The following is a 10,928-nucleotide window of genomic DNA, read 5'->3' as shown; positions in this document are numbered from 1 at the left end:
TCAAGGAGTAAAACAATGGACAAATCCATCCAATAAATTACTCCTCCACAAAGCATTTAACTCACTCAAAGGGGTGTCCCTCGTGAACAGCATTGAGAAGTGAGTCCGTATAGAATCTCCAGAGCGACCATTCCACTGTAATGGACCTTAAGAGATCTCCAGACGGATGGACAAGTATTGAGTTACTTTCAGAACGTCAACAATAAGAGGTATTTAGATCTCAGTGATTTGGGATGGCAGGGAGATATAAAAGCCTCAGTCAAGGCCATCTCAACTTGCCTCTGTCTGGTGCAGGTTCAGTGTATACGGGATGTGCCTGGAGAGCTACCCTGAACTGGTAATTAAATACAGGTGTGGAGGGGGACACCGGAGAGGCAGGCCAATCAGAGGGAAAGCATGCTGCTTTTCTTTTCTCTTCTTTTTTTTTTTAAATGTTTTTATTTACTATTGAGAGAGAAAGAGAGAGAGAATGTGAGCAGGGGAGAGGCAGACAGAGGGGGGAGAGAGCTGACAGCACAGAGGCCGAGGTGGGGCTTGAACTCATGAACTGCGAGATCATGACCTGAGCTGAAGACAGTTGCTTAACCGACTGAGCCACCCAGGTGCCCTAATGTTCCTTTTCTGCTACAACACATACATTGTAGGTGTGAGCGCCACCTGTAGACAGTGAGGCCTCCGAGGTGGAGAGGATCTCTGTATCCTCTGTTGAACTCTGTATCAGTCAGCTCCGGCTGCCGTAACAAAGATCACTGACTGGAGGCTTAACCAACAGGAATTTACTTGCTCACAGTCCTGAAAGCTGGTGTGTAGATGCCATCTTCTTGCTGTGTCCTCACATGGTCCCCCCTCTGTGCACACACACATCCCTGGGCTCTCTTTCAATTCTTTTTTTTTTTTTTAATTTTTAAAATGTTTATTTTTGAGAGAGAAAGCCAGAGCATGAGTGGGGGAGGGGCAGAAAGAGAGGGAGACACAGAATCTGAAGCAGCTCCAGGCTCTGAGCTGTCCTCAGAGAGCCCGACTCGGGGGGTCGAACCCACAAACCGTGAGATCATGACCTGAGCCGAAGTCGGACGCTTAACCGACTGAGCCACCCAGGCGCCCCTCTCTTTCAATTCTTATAAGGACCCCGGTCAGATGGGATTAAGGCCCAATTCTAACGACCTCATTTTACCTCGCTCATCTCTTTCAAGACCGTATCTCCAAACACAGTCACACTCTGAGGTCCTGGGGTCAAGACTTCAACATACGGCTTTGGGAGGACACAGTTCAGTCCGTAACAGCTCCATGATTCCAGACCCACCTGGCACGTTGCAGAGGGGAGTGTTGACACATATTCATTCACTCAACCCAACATCCTTTTGTGTCCACGGGACTCCCGTCGGCCCTAGAAAAATGGGCTAACTTGTCAACGGTGGATTTACATAGACTAAACATCAACAGGTACTTCGAGGGCAGAAAAGGATCCATGAACTGGGCTGGGCTGGGCATTTGAGCGTGTCCGAGTGCTCCGGAAGGAGGTGGTCAGGAGCTCCTCTGTGCACAGCTCCCTCCTGGGGAAATGCCTGTCTGGTGTCCCACCTGCTGCTCATCCCCTGGGTTTCACCCTGACCGTCCGCACAGAATAACACCCCCCTGCAGACAGATGCCCCAGCCAGAGTGGATAGGGACAGACTCACTGTCTCCCCCTGCCATCGCCACCAATCAATCTTGGCCCTGGTGCCACCGGTGGCAAAAACAGACAGAGCCAACTGCTTGCTCACTGACCGCACTTGCTTTCTTCGTCGTCCATGCAACACCCCCACTGCAGGAGCCTGCCTGAAGGGACCGAAGCCATGAAAAGCAGAGAGGCACCGAAAGACAATGTGGACGGCACAGCCCATCCTTTCTGGTTGAGTTGGGACAGCGAGGTCGTGCTTGTCCAAGCCACAACTCCCCCGAAGGAAGATGTTGTGCAAGCAGAAGAACAAGTAGAAAGCAGGAAGAACCGGCACCAGGAAGCATCAGCTGTTCTCCGGGGCCAAGTTCAGTCCTGCCCGGCAGGTGCACTCTGCGGGCAGGAGAAGGTGGGCCCGTGTTTCTCCGCCAGCTGCATACGGGTTATAATGCAGATCACCTCGCCCGCGCCCGCTCTGCGGGCAGAGTACAAACCCACATGTGCAAACAGCTTCTCAGTTAGCTGTCGGTAGTTCCATAGCTGAGAGGGAGCTTGTGGATTAACTGTACTTTTGCACAGACGCGGGAAATGACCCAGCGCAGCAGATGCCTTGCCCGGCTGCATGAAGATGGGGGCAGGCCTGCCTCTCCTCACTTCCAGGCGGTGGTGTTTCTTGAGGCCCCCTCTGAGGCCCTGGGGAGTGTGGGGAAAGCCCTGGTTGTGGGGTCCGGGCCCAGCTGCTCGCTCTTCCAGCAACTTTGGATGCATTATGTAGCCTGTGGCTTCGTTCACCTCAGTGGTGGAAGCGGGATGAACTTCCGTGTCCTAAGGGTTTTGTGAGGAGCGAGCAGGATGAGACCCCCAAATGCCAGCCCAGGGCTGGCAGGTGTGGGCGTGGTCTGGTGTGGAGTCATCTCCTTATGTTTTCTCTGTCCTGTTCTTCAGGCGGCCCTCCCCACCCCACGCCCCTGCTGGTGTTATTGTCCCGTGCATGTTCTGTCCATTCACAGATGCCAAGCCTTTCCTCACGTACTCTGCTTGCCTGAACCCCCCCCCCCCGCCCCCCTGCTTATCTGCCCTCTAAGGCTCGTGGGGTCAAGTGTCAGCAGCTCTTTGTGACAGTTCTGTGGCGAAGGGCATGTCTTCTCCCAACAACGAGGCCTCCTTGGCTGTTGAGTGGCAACCACAAGGCCCACTTTATAAAACTGTGAGGAGGCAGAAAACGTGTAAAACACCTACCGTGCAGGGGCGCCTGGGTGGCTCAGTTGGTAAAGCACCTGGCTCTTGGTTTTGGCTCAGGTCACCATCTCAAAGTTTCACGAGTTCGAGCCCCGCGTCGGGCTCTGCGCTGACAGCGGGGAGCCTGCTTGGGATTCTCTCTCTCCCCCATCTCCCTGCCCCTCCTCCACCCATGCTCTCTGTCTCTTTCAAATCATAAAAATAAATAAACTTAAAAATAAAACACCTGTGCAGTGGGCGCCCGAGATACGATAACTGACATTTGGTGGTGTTACTACTCAAGTGCAGCTCAGGGTCCATCTGTTCCACGAACCCTGATTTCCCCCTGGAAATTAGAAGCCGTTAGACGCACTTGGACCCTTAGCAGGTGTCCGGTCATTTCCTGCGCTGGTCATGCCCCCCCCCCCCCACCCCACTGGGCTGTGCTCCAGGTGCAGAGATGGTGCCCAGCCGGTACAGGTGGCCGCACTTTGGAAGCGGGAGGACACTGCTCCTCTGGGTCACGGCAGGCAGGATTCACGACAGCGCTCGGTGGCTGGGCTGTCACTTGTCACGGCAGCCAGAGCGGCGCCCGATGAAGCATTGCTACCCTTTCCAGCGGCTTACAATCTGGTGAGGACGCATCAGCGCGGTTCGTCCTGTGACTCGGGAAGATGCCAGACACTCACCTTCAAACTGGCAGGAGTCTGGCTGAGGTTGTCCCTTGGGGAGGGACAGGGACAAGGCCCAAAGCTCCAGATGTCAAGGATTAAGCATAGCATGGTAATGTCCCTGTGCCTTCCTCTCAAGGTTAACACAAATATCCACATAGCCCCTGAGGGAAACCAGCCTGGAGGTGGGGAGGGCAGCTGTGGCCGTGCCCACGAGGCCTGGGGCCTGCACAGACTGGTGCCCTCTGCAGCCCGCCTTCCGGAACATTCCTGCTGGCACTCGGCCGCTGGGAGCGCTCTAGCTCCAAGCTAGAGTCCGAGCTTCGGTCGCCAAGGTCAGGGTCCCCGCTGCTCCGGGGATGGCAGACACCCTGTCATGTGGGACTAACAGAGGACCCTGGTCCCGTCCCCTCAGAGGAGGTGACTCTCCACTCTGGCCTCAGCCTCCTCATCTCAATGTCACTGCCCAGCTCCCAGATGTGGGGCTCCGGCCTCTGGAGCAGGGCCTGCCTGCCGTGTGGGCGCAGCCGGGTGGTGGGCAGGGAAGAACGGGTTTTCCAGGCCCGCAGGAACGCCCAGTGGCCTGTCTGCCCTGCTTGCGTGCAACGGCCTTGGGGTGGCAGCCTCAACCGAGTGGGGGACTGAGAGCCCATCTGACCAAGGCACCGATCCAGAGCCCCTCTTGCCGGTTCACTGACCCGTCGGAGCCACTTAGGACATTGCTGATGCTGTTCCCAAGGGCTCCGAGGGTCCCCGAGGCCTCGTGACCTCGAAGAGAACGCAGCCCGAGAGGGGGAGATGGGCCAGACAAGAGTGGGCGGGCCCGGTGCTGGGTAGACGCTGTGGGTTTGCACTTGGCCTGCAGGACAGCACAGCCTGCCCCGTGGGCTCCTTTTCTGGCACGCGTGGCCGTGGAAGAGGCTGAGATGAGGTCCTTCAGGTTGGGAGCAGGGAGAGAAGATGCCAGCGACACTCCCTGTGGCTTCCCTGTCTTTGGGCCGTGCAGGATGTGAGGCTGTCCACCTAGCGAGCGTGACTTCTCCCCAGAGGTCTTTGTCCCCCTTCCTGAAGCACTTTGCTGCCATTAAGTGGCCACCAGGGGGTGGCAGACAATTGTGGCAAAGACTTGGATACAAAGTGAGAATCAGCTCGGCTCAGTGCCCTGTTCCCACACCTGACTTGAGTCCCAGGTCCGTGAATGCACAGCGACCACACCACTCCCCACGCGGCCGGTCGAGAGAGGCTTTGAAGTGTGAAAACCCACAGTGTGTTTGATCCCGTCTATTAACCAGGCGTCCTCGGCGTTTGTGTGTTCATTGCGTCAAAGGTTTATGGTTTCAGTGGCAGCTTTCTCTTTATAGTTCTACGGGGGAGACCTTGTCCCGTCCCCAGCCTCAGCAGACATGTGTCGTGTTCTAGAGCAAATGTCAGGCATCTCTTAGGACTCAGCTCTGCTTTGGGATGATATTTTTATTTACTTATTTTTTTAAGTTTATTTATTTGTTTGTTTGTTTTTTTTTATTAGAGAGAGAGAGAGAGAGAGAGAGAGAGAGAGAGAGAGAGAGAGAATCCCAAGCAGGCTTCACACTGTCAGCACAGAGCCCAATGTGGGGGCCTGAACTCGCAAACCGTGAGCTCATGACCTGAGCCAAAACCGAGAATCAGATGCTTAACCCACTGAGCCACCCAGGTGCCCCGGGATGATAGTTTTAAAATGAAATAGGTAAGTCCCTGCAGGACACTTGGGGACACTTCTCTATGTCACAAGGTTATCAAGGAAAAGAATATGTGAAGCGGTTTGCACCCTGCCCATTAGATGGTAAGTGATCCAGGATGGCTGTTCTGTTACGATGGACCATCCGTCTGAATTTGGGTATGGCTGATGCTTTGAGAATCTGTCAACTGCAAAACTTGACATTATTCGGTGGGGACAGATGAACATGGCATGATTATGCATATAAAGGTAATCCGTTTTAGAAAGTGAAGATTTCCACCAGGTGCTAACAGACATGGTCATTGGGCGTGTTCCTTAGTGGACACTAAGGAACACACGGATAAGTCACTTATGTCTAAGTTGGCTGTCTGCAAACTGACTGAGGCTTCAAGGCGGAGATGGGCTAAAGCCTTCACTGTGCCCTTGAACAGCAAGCTGCTTGCTCACCTACGAAGCGTGGAGGGACTCTTCCGAGGTCGCCTACACCCTGAATTAACCATCAAAAATGAGAAGACAGGCGACTCAGCAGCCTGGAAAATCCTTATCATCGGTGGGAAATGTGTTCCATACATATGTGTATGTGTGTATGTATATACACACATACACATATGTATTTCGTATATATGAAAGTAGATTTGCATATCATATATGTTCTTTTGTACGTTATTATATTCCTTATAATAAAGTCACATCAATACTTGGTGATTACGGTTCAAACAGGCGAAGGCCAGGAAGACCAGGCTCTCATTCCATCTCTACCACTCGCTCCCTCTGCCTGGGAGATCTTAATCAGGTCCCCGCATTCCCTTGTGTCCGGACGGTCGGTTCTGTATCCGGAAAGTGAGACAGTGGGCTTGATTCCTCCTCTACGTTTGCTCCCACAACTCTCAGGTTTCCCAACGGCATCACTGCACTGAGCTATTTAGAAATCGATCTTATAGGTAACCATCAGCCTTAACCTACAGTGCCCACATTATTTACTAGATAAAAAGAACATTCTTTCAGCAATGCAAGCAGAATCCTCTGGTTTCCTACACACCTCTCAGGGTTATTAGCTGCTGCCTTGTGAAAACTCATTCTTCTGCTGTTGCCATTTTTAATGTGTCTTCTGAGGCCACTGTAGACACTGGTTTTCAACACAATTCATGCCAACTAAGTTCCTGTGGGAAGAGTAAAAGAAATAGAAGTAACAAGATTTTAGTTCTTTATTATAAGCAGATGCACCAGTAAAGAGATACTTCCATTAATTACTTGGCATCGTAGTACCAGGTACCGTTAACTGATTACATTCATTTAGATACATTTAGACTCTTCACTTACTGGCAGATTATGAGAGTTTACTGATGCCCTGCACACTTGGACTAGTGATCAACGAAAAGTGGTGACTTCTTTAGTGATGACGATATGATATGGAATCATCCTCACATAACACGGCTTAAACAAAACAACCTATGTGCCTATATTTAACATTTTTAAAATTTGGTAACATTTAAAGATAGAAAAAAAACCCCACCAAGAATAGGATGATACAGTACCCACTGTAAGCCCAAGAATGACACAGTTCCGTGTTGCCATATTTCTTCAGATTTTGTTTCTTGGTTGTGCTTTATTATCCCAAACGCCGAGAATTCCTTGCTGATCCTTCCAAATCGTAACTTCCGTATCACTTATGAAGTATCTGTTGAGTGTGCCACTTACTTTTAAAAGCAATCTGTTGGCCTCAGACTGTAGAAACATGACTGCTTTAGAAAAGCTTCAACTTGTCGTCATCTGACAATGCAATTGATCGAATCGCAAAATGTCTGGCCTCAGATTTCTATCTACTGAATAGACAAACCGTGCTCAGTGCCTAATAAAAGCTGACAATTGTGGTAGACTCTCAGGATAGAAAAGTCTAGCAAGGAATCCAATGTCAGACATACACACAATTCCTAATTTTCCAGTAGCCACATTTAAAAACAACGGGTGAAATTTTAACGGATTTTACTGAACACAATATATCCAATGTTATTACAATATGTAATCAATATAAATACTACTGAACTTCATTTCTTTTTTTTAACTAATTACAAGCAATCTAATTATAAGCAAGTGCATTCTACACTTACAGCACATCTCGCACCCTTTGGGGCTCTGTGGCACACGGGATCAGGGTCACCACACAGGCAAGTGCAGGTGTGGCTCCCGCATTCCGAGAGGGAAGTTGGGAAACCGTACTGGCCAGGGGGTTTGCTGGGTAAGGGGCTGTGGAGGGTTGGGGGGTGAGGGAAGGGGAAGCCGCTGGAAGCAGAAGAAACCATCCAGTGGATTTGCCTGAGGACACAGGTGGGAGGTGCCCCCGCGTGAGGCCCGTGGGCCGGGAGGCCACTCGTGCAGGAGGGAATGACAGATGGGAAGGTCAAAGTCTCCAGCAACGAGACTCTGTCCGTGTCACAGAACACGCGGCCGTCCAGATGGACGTGACCCACCGCAGACGAACATTTCTGTGCACTGCACCACCTTGAAGCCAACCTCAGTTTGGGCCTTTGCTGCTTTATGTTTTACTGGAGCTTGGGGTCAGTAATACAATAGCAACATGTTAGGGCAGGTTAGAAAGCCGGCAGACGACCAGGAATTAAAGCCTGGTGAAGACAACCAGAGCCAGGAACTACCAGAGAGCAAGACACGTGGCGGGATGCTCTGTAGTGGATTTATTTCTCAGCCCAAATGCACCTCCCCTCCTTTTTTTTTTAAATCTCAACTTCTAGAAACAGAGAGAGGGGAGGAAATACGGAGACAAAAACAAAGACATTAGCACATGAGAACAGAGGATACCTTGTTTGGGCTGTTTTTAATATACTTTATTTCACGTCACAAGGTCAAGTCTGTGTTTGTCACACGCCGAAGCGGACCAACGTATCGATAACCTAAAAGGAAAATGTTGCGAGTTCCAGTATACGGCAGAACCCACTTGCAGACGGACGTAAATGTGGACAGAGTATTTGAGGGGGTTTCAGCAGAAGGCACAAGGATAACAGAATTTGCAGTTCACTACCCAGCACTGGGACGTCAGGCAGGGGGGTCGGTGCCATCACTGGGACACAGAGCTGGCCGAGAACCAGTGCTATCCAGAGTATGCGACAAAAACGAATGCAGGTACTTTAAGGAGGTGACGGCATTTAGTCCTCACGCCCGCCTAGGGGGCAGGTCCCAGCATCAGAGTCTCTAGCATACAATGAAGGCATCAGAGACCGGGAAGGAGATCAAGTTCCCACAGCGAGCGAGGGGCAGGTCTGGGATTCAAGCCCCGGTGTCCTGGCCCCGGAACCCGTGCTCCCCCCCGCCACTCCTCCCCCAATCTCCTTCACAAAGAGATGTTAAAAGATAAAATGAATTCTAAAGACCCTTGTTTCCACCACGTGAACAACAGAAAGCCACGATTTTGAGAGACGCACGAATGTGTAACCGTCGGCGGGGTCCAGGTTGAGTCAGGGGTGCCCTCGCCCTCCGGCTCGCCCGGAGCACAGCAGCACCCTCCCTGGGTTCAGGGGAGCCACCTCCTAGGAAGGAGGACCCCCGCGGACAGCCTGCTGATGGTCAGACTGCAGGGAGGGCCGAGTCCAGTGTGCGGAGCGACTGGGCCTTCCTGTCGCCCCGAGTCCGCGGACTCGGCTGGAGAGCAGCGCCCCGGTTGGACCGGGGTCTGCGAACCACGACGCTGGTGTGGTGACAACACTGTGGGGACAGGAGGGGGCACAACATGTAGCCTCATGCTGCTCTGGCTTGGTGGGGGGAGGGGGGAGGATGGGGGGAGATGAGGGCTGTGATGCTCACAGTTCTGCCTGGCTTTCTACTCAAAGGCCAAACTTCAACTCCCACCATTTGGAATAAAATCAAACCATCTGAAGCAAGCACACACCCCCTGCAGGTGTTCTCCAGGCAGACACGCTCTCCTCTCCCGCGGCCCTACTCCCTGACTCCCCATGTCCTCCTCGGTTCCAAGTCTGTTCCATGCACACTTTGTTCTAAGCGCTCTTCCTTCCAAACCACCTTCTCGCTCCATCCTTGTCTCCACTGCACGGACGAGAACTCACCTCCCATGGCGGCCGCGACAAAACACTGGGACGGGGCATCCACGGGGAGAACAGATCTCTGTCATCTCCCCTCCACACCCTTCCAGGGGCCTTACACAAGGAGGGCACTGGGGAGGGAGAAGACCCAGGGGTCACGTGCAATGAACTGTCCGTACATTGTAAAGAGGGGCGCCTGGGTGGCTCAGTCCGTCAGGCGTCCGACTTCGGCTCAGGTTGTGATCTCACAGTTCGTGGGTTCAAGCCCCATGTCGGACTCTGTGCTGACAGCTCAGAGCCCGGAGCCTGCTTCGGATTCTGTGTCTCCCTGTCCCTCTGCCCCTCCTCTGCTTGTGCTCTCTCTCAAAAATAAACATTAAAAAAATAAAAAGAAATTATAAAGAAACTGACCTGACCCAAATAGACAATAACTCAAGTGTGCATGGACAGACCACTGAATGACTGAAAACATTTCAAAATAACAAATGCTAACAATCATGTGTTTGAATTCCAAAATGCATCAGAGAAGAATGGACTTATTCACACACTGTAGAAAGTAAAGCCGAAATGACTTAGGAAGAATTATAGTAACGTCTCACATTTATGTTGAACTTTATAGAAGAATGCATTTTTACTATTATCTCCTTTGACTCACAGTAAACTCTAGGAGGCAAATAAGCAATCTCCTTATTTTATTGATAGAGCCCGGAGCCTGCTTGGGATTCTGGGCCTCCCTCTCTCTGCCCCTCCCCCATTCACACTTTGTCTCTCTCTCTCAAAAAAACAAAACAAAACAAAAAAAAAAAAACACAAAAAACAAACAAACAAAAAAAACAAGGGCTCAAACAGGGAAGGTAGTTTGTTTAAGGTTATATACATGTAGTGATGCAACACAGACCATTTTGTAGTTTGGGATTTCCCATAGTGAATGACCTTCAGGGGAACAATTTCAAATATTACTGTTCTCTGTGCCACTATCAGGAAAGATCTTTGAATCTATTTGCCATTTCGTATCATCTTTTGTCATCGTGAGGGCTGTACTACCAATACAGGGGACAGGCAACAACCCCCCACCCCCAGCCCAGCCCTCAAGCCCAACATGGAGTTGGTTTGGAGACCATGAAATTTTCTCATGAAAGATAGAGAATCTTTCCTTTTGTAATCTCTGTATTGTTTGATTTAGACTTTAAGCAAAATATCTTTAAGTGACTAAGATTACAGTTATGACCATCTACTTTTTAAATTTTATTTTTAGAGAGAGAGGGAGAGCACAAGCAGGGGAGAGACACAGAGAGAGAGAATCTTAAGCAGGCTCCGTGCTCAGCACAGACCCTGACGCGGGGCTTGATCCCATGACTCTGGAACCATGACCTGAGCCAAAATTAAGAGTTCGACACTCAACCAACTGAGCCACCCAGGTGTCCCATGACTATCTACTTCTAAAGGCATTTAGGTGGTATGAAATACATCTTTGTTAAGCAGGAAAGAGTGGAAAGACATTTTTCTACTAGAAATATTAGTGTGACTTTGGGTATTTTATTCAAACTCCAAGTCCCCGTTTTCTCAGCTGTAAAACTGGGAGCAAGAGAAGTTGGAGGACAAGATTTAATTAGCACCTG

At 50.8% G+C, this 10,928-nt stretch overlaps 1 protein-coding gene across 1 annotated transcript in view; it reads right to left on the bottom strand.

Moving 5' to 3' along the window:
- Window positions 1-6,220: 6,220 nt before the first annotated feature.
- The window catches only part of AGPAT5 (1-acylglycerol-3-phosphate O-acyltransferase 5), a 66,164-nt gene continuing 61,456 nt past the window's right edge, over window positions 6,221-10,928 (bottom strand). The window contains exon 9 of the mRNA XM_042934178.1: window positions 6,221-6,420. Coding sequence (XP_042790112.1) covers window positions 6,394-6,420 — 27 coding nt within the window. The 3' untranslated portion in view covers window positions 6,221-6,393. The remainder of the gene's footprint in view (window positions 6,421-10,928) is intronic.

This window comes from Panthera leo, chromosome B1 (genome assembly GCF_018350215.1).
Source record: "Panthera leo isolate Ple1 chromosome B1, P.leo_Ple1_pat1.1, whole genome shotgun sequence".
NCBI lineage: Eukaryota > Metazoa > Chordata > Mammalia > Carnivora > Felidae > Panthera > Panthera leo.
The sequence above is the reverse complement of the archived record's forward strand: the minus strand, read 5'-3'. Positions and strand labels throughout refer to the sequence as shown.